This window comes from Salmo salar, chromosome ssa20 (genome assembly GCF_905237065.1).
Source record: "Salmo salar chromosome ssa20, Ssal_v3.1, whole genome shotgun sequence".
Lineage (NCBI taxonomy): Eukaryota > Metazoa > Chordata > Actinopteri > Salmoniformes > Salmonidae > Salmo > Salmo salar.
In genome coordinates, this window is record NC_059461.1 from 25033178 (window position 1) to 25051716 (window position 18539).

The following is an 18539-nucleotide window of genomic DNA, read 5'->3' on the forward strand; positions in this document are numbered from 1 at the left end:
GTTGTTCTTGGCACATGGTAGTGTTTCCTCGCTCACCCCCACTCATTTCAATACGAAGTCATCCCCCTAAAAATAACATCCAGAGCTCCAACCCGCATAAAATAAATAAACCCAGAATATATGTGCCAGTGGGTCTCAGTTTCAGTGCGCAGGTGGCCAATTGGTACCTTCTTTGCAGTCGTGTTTGTTCTCGTGCAGCACAAAGCCACTGCGGCACTGACAGCTGTAGCTCCCGAAGGTGTTGACACACTCATGCTGGCAGCCTCCATTCTCCTTCGAGCACTCGTCTTTGTCTGGAGACATAACGGGACACTACCTTGATGAACGTTCCTCCCACACTACCACACTGTCATCAGCACTCAAGCACACTTGTGGTGTCAAATTGATGAACCTTCACTCATACAGTGCCTTGCAAAAGTATTCATCCTTCTTGGCGTTTTTCCTATTTGTTGCATTACAACTTGTAATTTAAGTGGATTTTTTGGGGGGATTTCATGTAATGGACATACACAAAATAGTCCAAATTGGTGAAGTGAAATGAAAAAAAATTACTTGTTTCAAAAAATTTCAAAAAATTTTTTAACGGAAAAGGGGTACGTGCAAATGTATTCACCCCCCTTTTGCTATGAAGCCCGCTAAATAAGATCTGGTGCAACCAATTACCTTCAGAAGTCACATAATTAGTTATTTAAAGTCCACCTGTGTGCAATCTAAGTGTCACATAATAAAAATAAAAACATAATCTCAGTATATATACACAACTGTTCTGAAAGGCCCCAGAGTCTGCAACACCACAAAGCAAGGGGCACCACCAAGCAAGCAGCACCATGAATACCAAGAAGCTCTCCAAACAGGTCAGGGACAAAGTTGTGGAGAAGTATAGATCAGGGTTGGTTTATAAAAAATATCAGAAACTTTGAACATCCCACAGAGCATCATTAAATCCATTAAATAAAAAATGGAAAGAATATGGCACCACAACAAACCTGCCAAGATAGGGCCACCCACCAAAACTCACAGACCAGGCAAGGAGGGCATTAATCAGAGAGGCAACAAAGAGACCAAAGATAACCCTGAAGGAGCTGCAAAGCTCCACAGCGGAGATTGGAGTGTCTGTCTATAGGGCTACTTTAAGCCGTACACTCCACAGAGCTGGGCTTTACGGAGGAGTGGCCCAAAAAAGCCTTTGCTTAAAGAAAAAAATAAGAAAAACACGTGGAAGAAGTTACTCTGGTCAGGTTAGACTAAAATTGAACTTTTTGGCCATCAAGGAAAATGCTATGTATGGTGCAAACCCAACATCTCTCATCACCCCGAGAACACCATCCCCACAGTAAAGCATGGTGGTCGCAGCATCATGCTGTGGGGATGTTTTTCATCGGCAGGGACTGGGAAACTGGTTAGAATTGAAGGATGTCGCTAAATACAGGGAAATTCTTGAGGGAAACCTGTTTCAGTCTTCCAGAGATTTGAGACTGGGATGGAGGTTCACCTTCCAGCAGGACAATGACCCTAAGCATACTGCTAAAGCAACACTTGAGTGGTTTAAGGGGAAACATTTAAATGTCTTGGAATGGCCTAGTCAAAGCCCAGACCTCAATCCAATTGAGAATCTGTGGTATGACTTAAAGATTGCTGTACACCAGCACAACCCATCCAACTTGAAGGAGCTGGAGCAGTTTTGCCTTGAAGAATGGGCAAAATTTCCAGTGGCTAGATGTGCCAAGCTTATAGAGACCCCAAGAGACTTGCAGCTGTAATTGCTGCAAAAGGTGTCTCTACAAAGTATTGACTTTGGTGGGGGTGAATAGTTATGCATGCTCAAGTTCAGTTTTATTGTGTTATTTCTTGTTTGTTTCACAATAAAAAATATTTTGCATCTTCAAAGTGGTAGGCATATTGTGTAAATCAACTGATACAAACCCCCAAAAAATACATTTTAATTCCAGGTTGTAATGCAACAAAATAGGAAAAAATGCCAAGGGGGGTGAATACTTTCGCAAGCCACTGTACACACAGAAACAGACTCTTGGAGGGAAAGACACACACACAGGGTCAAAGGCTCACCTGAGAAGAACTGAGCTTTGAATCCCTTCTTGGAGACTGTGTTGTCTGACTTAAATTCAATGCGCATGTTGTTGTACTGAGAGGTGATCGCCTCGGGTTTCTCTGCTCCACAGAACTTCCCATGTAGCCTTGAGTCTGCTGAAAGCCCACTGCGCACCTCCACATAGTCATATTTACACACCTGGACAGAGAAACAGCAGGTCATTGAAACATGAAACATTAAGGGAATGTAATTACTTACGATACAAATACGATGCACAGGAATATATTACAAACAGTCTGTACTCTATGACAGACAGGAGGACAGCTTCATGATGACACCACTAAGGCCCATGGGGATAGAACAAACCCAACCCGTGCTCAGTCATAACAACCCCGGTGCTCACGTCATTGCCCTCAGTCTCAAAGACGTCAAAAAGCAGGGTGATTCGGTACTGTGTGGGTGCCACCAGCTGCCAGATACAGTTCTTATTGGGGGGGTACTCCCTGGGCCAGCCTGGACTGGTGATGGAGCCGTTCAGCTTGGTGATGAAACCTCCACAGGCAGCTACACAGACAGACAGAGGAGAGGAGAGAAGACCAGGACAACGGTTAAGATGTGCTTAACCTTCATATGGTTATAACGATAAAATGGTGTATATAAAAATGTGTATCACTGACAATTTGTGCAAAACATCTATCTGTAGTAGCAGAATAATTTTCATTACCCATATCGGTCAATAAAGGTCAACACAATTGGCTGACCTGCTGTTTTCACAGCAACCTACTGCTGATGGTCTCAGACAGGCTTGACAGTTACGCAATATCATGTTCTGTTGTATTAATGCAAAGTGTGATAGGGTTTTATCCCCAAAAAGCTTAAAAACACAAAGCATATCATCCAAAAAGGTTAAGCTGGGTATTAATAAATCATTGAGGATAATGTTATAACAGAATAATGCTTTATTTTCACCAAAAACTTAAACATGCAGAAATGTATGTAATCCATAAGAGTTAAGCTCGATAAATATTCAATGTTTGAGGAACATGTAATAGCAGGCCTCCTCCTCTAGAGGCAGACAGTGGTCAGGTTTGGTAAAAACAAAAGAGCAATGAAAAGGTGAAGCTATAAACCACTGCATCAGCACTTCTGTCTGGTTCTAATTTACAGGTGATAATCTAAATTAGGATGTTTTAAACACTTGCTTTTGGCTCTGATTACCTGAGATGTTGGGTTGAATTTTGGTTGGGTGAGTGCATCAAATTACAACCCCATTTGGTGGCAGAAATCCAAATGACAAGCCAATGACAAATCTCTGGAGGTATTTTTTCTAGCTACTGTATGTGGGGCAACTGGACTTGGTGTATTTGGGTGGTAGTGATTAAATAACAGCAGTGAACTGCATTACTATGTGACCTGCAGTAGAGGAGACATTATTGAGCAGGCTCTGGGCAGCATTCTGCTGTACTCACCCTCACAGCTGCGCTTGTCGGCAGCCAGCTCGTAGCCCGGGTCACAGGCACACTTGTAGCTGCCCAGTGTGTTGACACAGCGTTGCTCACAGCGACCATTGTCGGGCTTGGAGCACTCGTCCATCTCTACAACCACAACATGTTATCTTTACACGGCCTCGCAACTCAACAGCCTACAAGTCACAAATGATGAATGCTGCAATTTAACTATCCTGAAATAAACATCATTTAACTAAATCAATCATGACGGAATTACTCTCAAATGACTCAATTTGACATGCTGCTGAGAGATTTGTTACTACGGAAATCACGCTGGTAATTTCTACAACGAGGGTATTGGCCATCAGCAATGACTTTTTAGGTGTTCTTTTCTATAGTCCAAACCCTTGAGATCTGACCTTTGAAAAAGTTGGCTGCGAAACCAGCCTTGTTGACAGAGCCATCAGACACAAACTTCATCCACAGCTGGTTGGAACTGGTCTTGATGTCATCTGGCTTGTCGTAGCCACAGAAGCGTCCCAGCAGTGGGCTGTTGTCTGAGTTCCCATCCCTCACCTCCAGGTAGTCATAGGCACAGCTGTCATGCCTCTCAATCTAAGGAAAAGAGGAGACAAAGGGACAGGATTAGTAGAACTTCAAGTCATTTCATAATCAAAGGTTGCAGAGGATATGGTTGTAGCGGCAGCATGCAAATTAGAAAGCGGGGTGGGGGAGTTAGGGGGCCCCCCCGAATGAGACATGAGTGCCGCTAAATGTAACAAAAGTCTAACTTTGGGGGGGCTAATTTAACCAATCTCCTATTTGTTTACAACGCAATTGTGTACTGCTACAGTGGTAAATGTAAAAATAAAAGTTTATTCCAAATTAAACGAACACCCCCATCTCTCTGTCATGGTTTAAACTGGTTACAGTTGGTTCAAGTTCATTACATCACATTCATCTCTTCACTCTGCCTCTGTCTTGAGCTATCGCTAGCAAACTTGCAACATTGTTTTAACTGGGCCCTCAAAAGTTTACCTTGCCGATGAGTTTGGGACAGACACAGCCGTAGTTCAGCCCCTTTTCAGGTGCCTCGACTTTTCTTTTTACAAAAAATGTCAATTTGTCAGCAAGACGCATCAATTCATTCAGGCTACAAGAGTGGGCCTAATGTCAATTGGGCTATTTTGCAACAGATCTCTTTCCCTTCATCAATCGCAGGTGAAAAGTGCTGTAATTATTTTGCAGTGGACGAAAATGTGCAGGTGGCCTACTTTCTGAAGTGATTTGTTTGACAATCAGATGAAAACAACATCATGCCACATAAATAAATTTAAACAATCAGTCCCATGAAAAAAAATGGAGACCCCCAATGTCATGGTATGATTCGCAGTCTGTGTAGCACTGTGTAAAAATGTGCTACTGGACGTGGAGGGTATGAAAATAACAAAGAGGCTCGTATCTCTTACCTCAAAGGACTGGAAGGTCAGGCCGACGTGGTAGCCTTGCGACACACTAATCTTCCATATGCACACCTTGTTGGGCCGATAGTCGTCTGGGTAGTTAGGAGACTGGATCTGTCCATTATCCTTCTTCACCTCCCCTCCACAGATGGCTGAATGTCAGAGAACATGCAGTGATGTCATCGTTATCTATCATCATCATCATTACCACATTTCTCTCATGGGGTATTGTGTTTTGTTTCATGGATTTCATAATGTTGATTATTAAAAATGATTCCTATATTAAATACATCATGCTCTACAGTCTGGATATAATGTTGAGCTGAATATCACCTCGGACCAAAATCTGATTAATGCAGAATAACGTGCTGTACCCATTGGCATGGAGGCAGCCAGATGTGGGGATTTGAGAGAATCACTGAGCTGTTTTCAGGCACGTTGTTCAGTCTGTGACCCAGGTGCCCAGTCAGTCAGCTGAGCTGTGTTGTTATGGGGCTGCTGGGGATTGGGCTCCGGCTCTGGCCTTACCTTCATACACAGCGGAGAAGCCCTTCCCCACCCAGTTACTGCTGCTGCGGAACTCGATCCACAACCGGCTGTCAGTGGAGATGATTGGTTCAGGCAGCTTATCCCCACAGAAACGACCTGGAACACACACACACACACACACACACACACACACACACACACACACAGACCACCTTATCAGACTCCAGAACTACTTTTTTGTCCAGACAAACTTATTATATTACGTTTATTTTCAGCATCACTGTACCGTAGTGTTGTGCATGTATGGAACTATATTTTTCTTCTAATAAATCCTGACCTTTCAGAGGGGCTTTCCTGGAGTATCCATCTCTGATCTCGACATGGTCGTACCAGCACAGGTGACTCCTGTACAGATCCATGGAGGTGAAGTTCAGAATGATCTTAAACCAAGAGAGCACGGTTACAGACCTGGTACAGGGCGGCAGGTAGCCTAGCAGTTAGTGTTAGGCCAGTAACCGAAAGGTTGCTGGTTCGAATACCTGAGCCGACAAGGTGAAAATAATCTTCCTATGTGCCCTTGAGCAAGACACTTAACCCTAATTTGCTCCAGGGGCGTGGTACTACTATGGCTGAACCTGTAAAACAACACATTTTCCTGCATCTATCCAGCGTATGTGACAATAAAACATATATACAGTACCATTCAAAAGTTTGGACACACCTACTCATTCAAGGGTTTGTCTTTATTTTTACTATTTTCTACATTGTAGAATAATAGTGAAGACATCAAAACTATGAAATAACACATATGGAATAATGTAGTAACCAAAAAAGTGTTAAACAAATCAAAATATATTTTTGATTTTAGATTCTTCAAAGCAGCCACCCTTTGCCTTGAAGACAGCTTTGAACACTCTTGGCATTCTCTCAACCAGCATCACCTGGATGCTTTTCCAACAGTCTTGAAGGAGTTCCCACATATGCTGAGCACTTGTTGGCTGCTTTTCCTTCACTCTGCGGTCCAACTCATCCCAAAGCATCTCAATTGGGTTGAGGTCGGGTGATTGTGGAGATATATATATACACACACACACACACACACACACACACACACACACACACACACACATACACACACACACACACATACATACACACTACCGTTCAAAAGTTTGGGGTCACTTATGTCCTTGTTTTTGAAAGAAAAGCTACTTTTTTGTCCATTAAAATAACATAAAATTGATCAGAAACACAGTCTAGACATTGTTAATGTTGAAAATGACTATTGTAGCTGGATACGGCTGATTTTTAATTGAACGTCTACATAGGCGTACAGAGGCCCATTATCAGCAACCATCACTCCTGTGTTCCAATGGCACGTTGTGTTAGCTAATCCAAGGTTATCATTTTAAAAGGCTAATTGATCATTAGAAAACCCTTTTGCAATTATGTTAACACAGCTGAAAACTGTTGTTCTGATTAAAGAAGCAATAAAACTGGCCTTTAGACTAGTTGAGTATCTGGAGCATCAGCATTTATATATATATATATATTTTTTTTTAGAGTCCAAACAGTTTCAACATGAGAAGAACAAAAATCCAGTGCTGCCTCAAAGGGATCATATAGATCATCATCTAAGATTACATTATCCTAAGGAAAACAGAGGTATCACTACTAAGCCATAATAAACAAAGCACTTCTGCTAAGACTGATCCAAGTTTCTATGTCAGTCAGTTTTCCAAGGCCTCATCATGCCTCCCACCTTTTCCCCTGGCGTGACCGATATTCTCCAGATGCAGTGCATGTAGGCTGAGTATCCGTTGGGGAAGCCAGGAGAAGAGAAGTTCCCACTGCTTTCCTGCAGACTGTCTCCACATCCTATCCACACAGACACAGACACAGACAGACAGACAGACAGACAGAGACAGACGGACAGGCGGACGGACGGACAGGCAGACACACGGACAGGCAGACACACGGACAGAGAGAGACAGACGGACAGAGAGAGACAGACGGACAGAGAGAGACAGACGGACAGAGAGAGACAGATGGACAGAGAGAGAGAAAGAGAGAGTGCGCAAGAGAGAGAGAAAGAGTGTGCGAGAGAGAGAGAGAGACAGACATTAACATGAGGACCATGTCAACCAGTGGAGGACATAGCAATTAGTTTCTGTACTAATATGGGCTAAGACATATGGACTCCAGCAGTAGCATAGAGAAACAGCAATGAAGTAGCCAAGTCCCACTAAAGGGATTCTCCAGAAGACAGCAGCTTGATGCAACAATTAAAGTGCCTTCAGAAAGTATTCACAACCCTGGACTTTTTCCACATTTTATTGTGTTACAGCCCGAATTATAAATGTATTAAATTGATATGTTGTGTCACTGGCATACACACAATAGCACATAATGTCAAAGTGGAATTATGTTCTTAGAAATGTTTACAAATTAATAAAAAATGAAAAGCTGAAATGTCTTGACTCAATAAGTATTCCACCCTGCTGTAATGGCAAGCTTAAATAAGTTCAGAGGTAAAAATGTGCATAACAAGTCACATAATAACTTGCATGAACTCACCCTGTGTGCAATTATAGTGTTTAACATGCTTTTTTAATGACTACCTCATCTCTGTACCCCAGATATACAGATAATTGTAAGGTCCCTCAGTCGAGCAGTGAATTTAAAACACAGGTTCAACCACAAACACCAGGGAGGTTTTCCAATGCCTCGCAAAGAAGAACACTTATGGTGTAGATGGGTAAATGTTGAATATCCTTTTGAGCAAGGTGAAGTTATTAACTACACTTTGGATGGTGTATCAATGCACACCAGTCACTACAAAGATACAGCCGTCCTTCCAAACTCAATTGCCAGAGAGTAAGGAAACCGCTCAGGGATTTCACCAGGGGGTAAAAACTGTTGAGAAGCCTTTTTGGCCTAGACTTGGCACTCCGGTATTGCTTGCCATGTGGTAGTAGAGAGAACAGTCTATGACTGGGGTGGCTGGGGTCTTTGACAATTTTTAGGGCCTTCCTCTGACACCGCCTTGTGTAGAGGTCCTGGATGGCAGGCAGATTAGCCCCAGTGATGTACTGGGCCGTACGCACGACCCTCTGTAGTGCCTTGCGGTCAGAGGCTGAGCAATTGCCATACCAGGCAGTGATGCAACCAGTCAGGATGCTCTTGATGTTGCAACTGTAGAACCTTTTGAGGATCTCAGGACCCATGCCAAATTCTTTTAGCTTCCTGAGGGGGAATAGGCTTTGTCGTGCCCTCTTCACGGCTGTCTTGGTGTGTTTGGACCATTCTAGTTTGTTGTGGATGTGGACACCAAGGAACTTGAAGCTCTCAACCTGCTCCACTACAGCCCCGTCGATGAGAATGGGGGCGTGCTCGGTCCTCCTTTTCCTGTAGTCCACAATCATCTCCTTAGTCTTGGTTACATTGAGGGATAGGTTGTTATTCTGGCACCACCCAGCCAGGTCTCTGATCTCCTCCCTATAGGCTGTCTCGTCGTTGTCGGTGATCAGGCCTACCACTGTTGTGTCATCTGTAAACTTAATGATAGCGTTGGAGTCGTACCTGGCCATGCAGTCATGAGTGAACAGGGAGTACAGGAGGGGACTGAGCACGCACCCCTGAGGAGCTCCAGTGTTGATGATCAGCGTGGCAGATGTGTTGCTACCTACCCTCACCACCTGGGGGCGGCCCATCAGGAAGTCCAGGATCCAGTTGCAGAGGGGAGGTGTTTAGTCCCAGGATCCTTAGCTTAGTGATGAACTTTGAGGGTACTATGGTGTTCCTTTTGTCCAGGTGGGAAATGTCAGTGTGGAGTGCAATAGAGATTGCATCATCTGTGGATCTGTTTGGGCGGTATGCAAATTGGAGTGGGTCTAGGGTTTCTGGGATAATGGTGTAGATGTGAGCCATTGCCAACCATTCAAAGCACTTCATGGCTACGGACGTGAGTGCTACGGGTCTGTAGTCATTTAGGCAGGTTGCCTTTGTGTTCTTGGGCACAGGGACTATGGTGGTCTGCTTGAAACATGTTGGTATTACAGACTCCATCAGGGACCTGTTGAAAATGTCAGTGAAGACACCTGCCAGTTGGTCAGCATTATGCCCTGAGCACACATCCTTGTAATCCGTCTGGCCCCGCAGCCTTGTGTATGTTGACCTGTTTAAAGGTGTTACTCACGTCGGCTATGGAGAGCGAGATCACACAGTCGTCCGGAACAGCTGATGCTCTCATGCAAGCCTCAGTGTTGCTTGCCTCAAAGCGAGCATAGAAGTGATTTAGTTTGTATGGTAGGCTCATGTCACTGGGCAGCTCGCGGCTGTGCTTCCCTTTGTAGTCTGTAATAGTTTGCAAGCCCTGCCACATAAGACGAGCGTCGGAGCCGGTGTAGTAGGATTCAGTCTTAGTCCTGTATTGACGCTTTGCCTGTTTGATGGTTCGTCGCAGGGCATAGCAGGATTTCTTGTAAGCTTCCGGGTTAGAGTCCCGCACCTTGAAAGCGGCAGCTCTACCCTTTAGCTCAGTGCGAATGTTGCCTGTAATCTATGGCTTCTGGTTGGGGTATGTACGTACAGTCACTGTGGGGACGACATCCTCAATGCACTTATTGATAAAGCCAGTGACTGATGTGGTGTACTCCTCAATGCCATCGGAAGAATCCCGGAACATGTTCCAGTCTGTGATAGCAAAACAGTCCTGTAGTTTAGCATCTGCTTCATATGACCACTTTTTTATAGACCGAGTCACTGGTGCTTCCTGCTTTAATTTTTGCTTGTAAGCAAGAATCAGAAGGATAGAGTTGTGGTCGGATTTACCAAATGGAGGGCGAGGAAGAGCTTTGTACGCGTCTCTGTGTGTGGAGTACAGGTGATCTAGAATTTATATCCCTTTGGTTGCACATTTAACACGTTGATGGAAATTTGGTAGAACTGATTTAAGTTTCCCTGCATTGAAGTCTCCGGCCACTAGGAGAGCCGCCTCTGGGTGAGTGGTTTCCTGTTTGGTGACTTTAAAACAGTTACAGAGTTTAATCGCTGTGAAAGGAGGAAAGATCAACATTGTAGCTACCATAATATTAACCTAAATGACATATTAATAAAAGGAAATGGAATACAGCTTCAAGCACAGGCAAAATCCTAGAGGAAAACCTGGTTCAGTCTGCTTTCCAACAGACACTGGGAGGCAAATTCACCTTTGTGTGAATACTTATATAAATTATATATTTCTGTATTTCATTTTCAATACATTTGCTAAACTTCCTAAAAACGTGTTTTAACTTTGTCATTATGGGGTAATGTGTGTAGAAGGGTGAGAATTATTATTATTTTTACTCCATTTTGAATTCAGGCTGTAACAAAACAAAATGTGGAATAAGTCAAGGGGTATGAATACTTTGTTTAGGCACTGTATAATCCTGAATCTTAAGAGGAGGGCAACTCTTTCATGTTCAGAGGCACATCTGCTGATCGTGATGATATTCAACCTCTTCCAGATGAGAAGCGATAGCAGAAAACAGTATGAGACACACTCTCTGTACATCGTCTCAAAATAAACCTGGCTTACTATAAATAACCCAACCCTCTGGGAGACGTAATACATAATGTACATTCTGGTAGTCAAGCCTCCCCATGGCCAACCTGCTAAACCAACTGTGCTACAGCGGTTCATTCCAACCAGCATGCATGGCTTAGGGGGACAGTGCTCTAGGGTAAGTATTCCCAAACTGGGGTACGCGCAATGCCGTTGATGTCATGCCAAATAAAAATGTGATTCACATTTAAAAATACAAATAAATAAAATATTTCAAATTTAATTTCTTCACATTTTCAAACAGTCCATTTAGTAAGGCCCGTGTCCATAGAGGCACATACTACACCTGCAGCTGTCAACGACACAAGTTGTTCTGCTTCCGCGAGCACATCCAATGCTAGCATCAGAAATTCTACATTTGTTGTTAGCCCAGCTAGCATGGACACTGACAGTTGTGGATCTGATGCATCCGAAGAGCTACTGCCCCTTTACCCGGGAAAGCACCGAACAACAGACAGGAACGTAGGACCATCGAAGAGGCGCAAATATGATGAGAACTACATTGATTTGGGGTTCACTTATATTGGGAGTAGTGCCTTTCCTCAGCCACAATGTGTTATATGTGCAAAAGTACTCTCTCACAACTTGATGAAACCTTCACTCTTGTGCAGACATTTAGAAACCAAACATGCCAATTTGAAAAATAAGATGACTTTTGAGTAGTAAGACATGTATAAATGCAACAGATAACAATAAGAAGAAGGGTGTCACGTCCTGACCAGTAAGGGGCCTTTTGTCATTGTAGTATGGTCAGGGCGTGGCAGGGGGTGTTTGTTTTGTGTGTTTTGGGGTTTTTTGTTCTAGGGGATTTTGGTTCTAGTTTTCATTTTCTATGTTTCGTTTTCCACGTTTGGCCGAGTGTGGTTTCCAATCAGAGGCAGGTGTCTTTCGTTGTCTCTGATTGGAAGCCATACTTAGGCAGCCTGTTTTCCTTTGGGTTTTGTGGGTGGTTGTTTTCCGTTTTGTGTAAGTACCTGACGGAACTGTCGGTTGTCGGTTTTGTTTAAGTGTTTTCATCAAATAAATTAAGTATGAGCACTTTACCCGCTGCGCCTTGGTCTGTCCTTTACGACGCGCCTGACAAAGGGGCTAGAAGTGTCTTATATGGTCGGCTACCGAGTAGCTAGGACAGGCAAGCCCCATACTATTGTGGACGACTTGATTCTTCCTGCTGTTGCAGATATGACTGGGACAATGCTGAGTGAAAAGGCCCCAAAAAAACTATACAGACAATGCCTTCATCAAACAACACTGTTTCATGACACATCAGTGACATGGCAGGAAATGTTTTGAAACAATTACTGCTTCGCATACAAGCCAGTGAATTATATGCCTTACAGCTGGATGGGTCAACAGACGTGGCGGGCCTGGCACAGCTCCTGGTATATGTCCATTACGTTTATGGGGGGGGTCAATTAAGGAAGACATCCTCTTCTGCAAACCACTGGAAACCAGGACAACAGGAGAGGATATTTTTTAAGTACTGGACAGATTTGTGACATCAAATGGACTTTGGTGGTCAAGATGTGTTGGTATCTGTACTGATGGCGCAAAAGCCATGACAGGGAGACACAGTGGAGTGGTAACGCGCATGCAAGCAGTTGCTCCCGACACCACTTGGGTACACTGCAGCATCCACCGAGAGGCTCTTGATGCCAAGGGAATGCCTGACAGCTTGAAATACGTTTTGGACACTACAGTGAAAATGGTTAACGTTGTTAAAGCAAGGCCCCTGAACTCTCATATATTTTCTACACCATGCAATGATATGGGCAGCGACCATGTAATGCTCTTACAAAATACAGAAGTGCGCTGGTTATCAAGGGGCAAAGTATCAACACGTTTTTATGAATTGTGAGACGAGTTTAAAGTTTTCTTTACTGACCATAAGTTTCAGTTGTTTGACCGCTTGCACGATGACGAGTTTCTCACACAACTGGCCTATTTGGGTGATGTTTTTTCTCGCCTGAATGATCTGAATCTAGGATTACAGGGACTCTCCACAACTATATTCAATGTGCGGGACAAAATTGATGCTATGATTAAGACGTTGGAGCTCTTCTCTATCTGCATTAACAAGGACAACACACAGGTCTTGCCATAATTGTATGATTTTTTTTGTGTGCAAATGAACTCAAGCTTACGGACAATGTCAAATGTGATATACAGTTGAAGTCAGAAGTTTACATACACCTTAGCCAAATACATTTAAACTCAGTTTTTCACAATCTCTGACATTTAATCTTAGTAAAAATTATCTTTCTTAGGTCAGTTAGGAACACCACTTTATTTTAAGAATGTGAAAGGTCAGAATAATAGCAGAGAGAATGATTTATTTCAGCTTTTATTTATTTCCATCACATTCCCAGTGGGTCAGAAGTTTACATACACTCAATTAGTATTTGGTACCATTGCCTTTAAAGTGTTTAAAACTTGGGTCAAACGTTTTGGGTAGCCTTCCACAAGCTTCCCACAATAAGTTGGGTGAATTTTGGCCCATTCCTCCTGACAGAGCTGGTGTAACTGAGTCAGCTTTGAAGGCCTCCTTGCTCGCACATGCTTTTTCAGTTCTGCCCGCAAATCTTCGATAGGATTGACTTTTTATTTATTTATTTTTTCACCTTTATTTAACCAGGTAAGGTAGTTGAGAACAAGTTCTCATTTACCTTAGCCTTCCCCGTAGCTCAGTTGGTAGAGCATGGTGTTTGCAACGCCAGGGTTGTGGGTTCGATTCCCACGGGGGGCCAAGTACGAAAAAAATGTATGAAATGAAAAAAAAAAGAAATGTATGCATTCACTACTGTAAGTCGCTCTGGATAAGAGCGTCTGCTAAATGACTCAAAAAAATAAAAATAATTTACAACTGCGACCTGGCCAAGATAAAGCAAAGCAGTGCAACACAAACAACACAGAGTTACACATGGAATAAACAAGTATACAGTCAATAACACAAAAAAGTCTATATACAGTGTGTGCAAATGGCGTGAGGAGGAAAGAGAATAAATAGGCCATAGTAGCAAAGTAATTACAATTTAGCAAATTAACACTGGGGTAATAGATGAGCAGATGATGATGTGCAAGTAGAAATACTGGTGTGCAAAAGAGCAAAAAAGTAAATAAAAACAATATGGGGATGAGGTAGGTAGATTGGGTGGGCAATTTACAGATGGGCTATGTACAGCTGCAGCGATCGGTTAGCTGCTCAGATAGCTGATGTTTAAAGTTAGTGAGGGGAATATAAGTCTCCAGCTTCAGCGATTTTTGCAATTCGTTCCAGTCATTGGCAGCAGAGAACTGGAAGGAACGGCGGCCAAACGAGGTGTTGACTTTGGAGATGATCAGTGAGATATACCTGCTGGAGCGCGTGCTACGGGTGGGTGTTGTCATCGTGACCAGTGAGCTGAGATGAGGCGGGGCTTTACCTAGCATAGACTTATAGATGACCTGGAGCCAGTGGGTCTGGCGACGAATATGTAGCGAGGGCCTGCCAACTAGAGCATACAGGTCACAGTTGTGGGTGGTATAAGGAGCTTTGGAGACAAAATGGATGGCACTGTGATAGACTGCATCCAGTTTAATGAGTAGAGTATTGGAAGCCATTTTGTAAATGACATCGTCGAAGTCGAGGATCGGTAGGATAGTCAGTTTTACGAGGGTATGTTTGGCGGCGTGATTCTAGATTTTATTTTGGATTGGAGATGTTTAATATGAGTCTGGAAGGAGAGTTTACAGTCTAGCCATACACCTAGGTATTTGTAGTTGTCCACATATTCAAAGTCAGAACCGTCCAGAGTAGTGATGCTAGTCGGGCGGGCGGGTGCGGGCAGCGAACGGTTGAAAAGCATGCATTTGGTTTTACTAGCATTTAAGAGCAGTTGGAGGCCACGGAAGGAGTGTTGTATGGCATTAAAGCTCGTTTGGAGGTTAACTAACACAGTGTCCAAAGAATGGGCCAGATGTATACAGAATGGTGTCGTCTGAGTAGAGGTGGATCAGGGAATCACCCGCAGCAAGAGCGACATCGTTGATATACAGAGAAAAGAGTCGGCCTGAGAATTGAACCCTGTGGTACCCCCACAGAGACTGCCAAAGGTCCGGACAACAGGCCCTCCGATTTGACACACTGAACTCTGTCTGAGAAGTAGTTGGTGAACCAGGCGAGGCAGTCATTTGAGAAGCCAAGGCTGTTGAGTCTGCCGATAAGAATACGGTGATTGACAGAGTCGAAAGCCTTGGCCAGGTCGATGAAAACGGCTGCACAGTACTGTCTTTTATCGATGGCGGTTATGATATTGTTAAGTACCTTGAGCGTGGCTGAGGTGCACCCATGACCGGCTTGAAAACCGGATTGCACAGCGGAGAAGGTACGGTGGGATTTAGAATGGTCAGTGATCTGTTTATTAACTTGGCTTTCGAAGACTTTAGAAAGGCAGGGCAGGATGGATATAGGTCTATAACAGTTTGGGTCTAGAGTGTCACCCCCTTTGAAGAGGGGGATGACCGTGACAGCTTTCAAATCTTTAGGGATCTCGGACGACACAAAAGAGAGGTTGAAAAGACTGGTAATAGGGGTTGCAACAATGGCGGCGGATAATTTTAGAAAGAGAGGGTCCATATTGTCTAGCCCAGCTGATTTGTACGGGTCCAGGTTTTGCAGATTTTCAGAACATCTGCTATCTAGATTTGGGTGAAGGAGAAGCTGGGGAGACTTGGGCAAGTAGCTGTGGGGGGTGCGGAGCTGTTGGCCGGGGTTGGGGTAGCCAGGAGGAAAGCATGGCCAGCCATAGAGAAATGCTTATTGAAATTTGCGATTATCGTGGATTTATCGGTGGTGACAGTGTTACCTAGCCTCAGTGCAGTGGGCAGCTGGGAGGAGGTGCTCTTATTCTCCATGGACTTTACAGTGTCCCAAAACCTTTTGGAGTCAGAGCTACAGGATACAAATTTCTGTTTGAAAAAGCTTGCCTTTGCTTTCCTGACTGACTGCGTTTATTGGTTCCTGACTTCCCTGAAAAGTTACATATCGCGGGGACTATTCGATGCTAGTGCAGTCCACCACAGGATATTTTTGTGCTGGTCAAGGGCAGTCAGGTCTGGAGTGAACCAAGGGCTATATCTGTTCTTAGTTCTACATTTTTTGAAAGGGGCATGCTTATTTAAGATTGTGAGGAAATTACTTTAAAAGAACGACCAGGCATCCTTAGACTGACGGGATGAGGTCAATATCCTTCCAGGATACCCGGGCCAGGTCGATGAGAAAGGCCTGCTCGCAGAAGTGTTTTAAGGAGCGTTTTACAGTGATGAGGGGTAGTCGTTTGACCGCGGACCCATAGCGGATGCAGGCAATGATCGCTGAGATCCTGATTAAAACAGCAGAGGTGTATTTGGAGGGCAAGTTGGTCAGGATAATATCTATGAGGGTGCCCATGTTTACGGATTAAGGGTGGTACCTGGTGGGTTCCTTGATAATATGTCTAAGATTGAGGGCATCTAGCTTAGATTGTAGGACTGCCGGGGTGTTAAGGATATTCCAGTTTAGGTCACCTAACAGAACGAACTCTGAAGATAGATGGGGGGACAATCAATTCACATATGGTGTCCAGGGCACAGCTGGGAGCTGAGGTGGGTCTATAACAGGCGGCAACAGTGAGGGACTTATTTCTGGAGAGATTAATTTTTCAAATTAGAAGCTCAAACTGTTTGGGCATAGACCTGGAAAGTATGACAGAACTTTGCAGGCTAACTCCTCCCCCTTTGGCAGTTCTATCTTGACGGAAAATGTTGTAGTTTGGTATGGAAATCTCTGAATTTTTGGTGGCCTTCCTAAACCAGGTTTCAGACACGGCAAGGACATCAGGGTTGGCGGAGTGTGCTAAAGCAGTGAGTAAAACAAACTTAGGGAGGAGGCTTCTGATGTTAACATGCATGAAACCAAGGCTTTTTCGGTTACAGAAATCAACAAATGAGAGTGTCTGGGGACACGCAGCGCCTGGGTTAACCTCCACATCACCCGAGGAACAGAGGAGGAGTAGGATGATGGTACAGCTAAAGGCTATCAAAACTGGTCATCTAGTGCGTTTGGGACAGAGATTAAAAGGAGCAGATTTCTGGGCGTGGTAGAATAGACTCAGGGCATAATGTACAGACAGGGGTATGGTGGGGTGCGGGGCTTTGTGATGGCCACTCCAATACCATGACTTTATTGTCCTTAAGCCATTTTGCCACAGCTTTGGAAGTATGCTTGGGGTCATTATCTATTTGGAAGACCCATTTACGACCAAGCTTTAACTTCCTGACTGATGTCTTGAGATGTTGCTTCAATATATCCACATAATTTTCCTCCTCATGATGCCATCTATTTTGTGAAGTGCACAAGTCCCTCCTGCAGCAAAGCACCCCCACAACATGATGCTGCCACCCTTGTGCTTCACGGTTGGGATGGTGTTCTTCGGCTTGCAAGCTTCCCCCTTTTTCCCTCCAAACATAACGATGGTCATTATGGCCAAACAGTTCTATTTTTGTTTAATCAGACCAGAGGACATTTCTCCAAAAAGTACAATCTTTGTCCGCATGTGCAGTTGCAAACCGGAGTCTGGCTTTCTTATGGCAGTTTTGGAGCAGTGGCTTCTTCCTTGCTGAGCGGCCTTTCAGGTTATGTCGATATAGGACTCATTTTACTGTGGATATATATACTTTTATACCCGCTTCCTCTAGCATCTTCACAAGGTCCTTTGCTGCTGTTCTGGGATTGATTTGCACTTTTCGCACCAAAGTACGTTCAACTCTAGGAGACAGAACGTGTCTCCGTCCAGAGCGTTATGACGGCTGCGTGGTCCCATGGTGTTTATACTTGTGTACTATTGTTGGTACAGATGAACGTGGTACCTTCAGGCGTTTGGAAATCACTCCCAAGGATGAACCAGACTTGTGGAGGTCTACAATTTCTTTTCTGAGGTCTTGGCTGATTTCTTTTGATTTTCCCATGGTGTCAAGCAAAGTGGCACTGAGTTTGAAGGTAGGCCTTGAGATACATCCACAGATACACCTTCAATTGACTCAAATTATGTCAATTAGCCTATCAGAAGCTTCTAAAGCCATAACATAATTTTCTGGAATTTTCCAAGCTGTTTAATAGGCACAGTCAACTTAGTGAATGTAAACTTCTGACCCACTGGAATTGTGATACAGTTAAATAATAAGTTAAATAATCTGTCTGAAAACAATTGTTGGAAAAATTACTTGTGTCATGCACAAAGTAGATGTCCTACCCGACCTGCCAAAACTATAGTTTGTTAACAAGAAATTTGTGGAGTGGTTGAAAAACGAGTTTTAATGACTCCAACCTAAGTGTATGTAAACTTCCGACTTCAACTGTAGCGAAGCACCGGAGTTAGTTGGGTGCGCCATTACGCAGGTACTTTCCCGAAACGGACGACACAAACAACTGGATTTGTTATCCCTTTCATGCCCTGCCTCCAGTC

The 18539-nt window shown here is 43.9% G+C and overlaps 1 protein-coding gene across 1 annotated transcript in view; it reads right to left on the reverse strand.

The window, feature by feature from the left end:
* LOC106579847 (bone morphogenetic protein 1) overlaps window positions 1–18539 on the reverse strand; it is a 55519-nt gene that overhangs the window by 3393 nt on the left and 33587 nt on the right. Inside the window, exons 8-16 of the mRNA XM_014160135.2 lie at window positions 7213–7328; window positions 5788–5890; window positions 5490–5606; window positions 4968–5113; window positions 3918–4113; window positions 3520–3645; window positions 2454–2614; window positions 2068–2248; window positions 168–293 (exon numbers count right to left, since the gene is read on the reverse strand). Coding sequence (XP_014015610.1) covers window positions 168–293; window positions 2068–2248; window positions 2454–2614; window positions 3520–3645; window positions 3918–4113; window positions 4968–5113; window positions 5490–5606; window positions 5788–5890; window positions 7213–7328 — 1272 coding nt within the window. The remainder of the gene's footprint in view (window positions 1–167; window positions 294–2067; window positions 2249–2453; window positions 2615–3519; window positions 3646–3917; window positions 4114–4967; window positions 5114–5489; window positions 5607–5787; window positions 5891–7212; window positions 7329–18539) is intronic.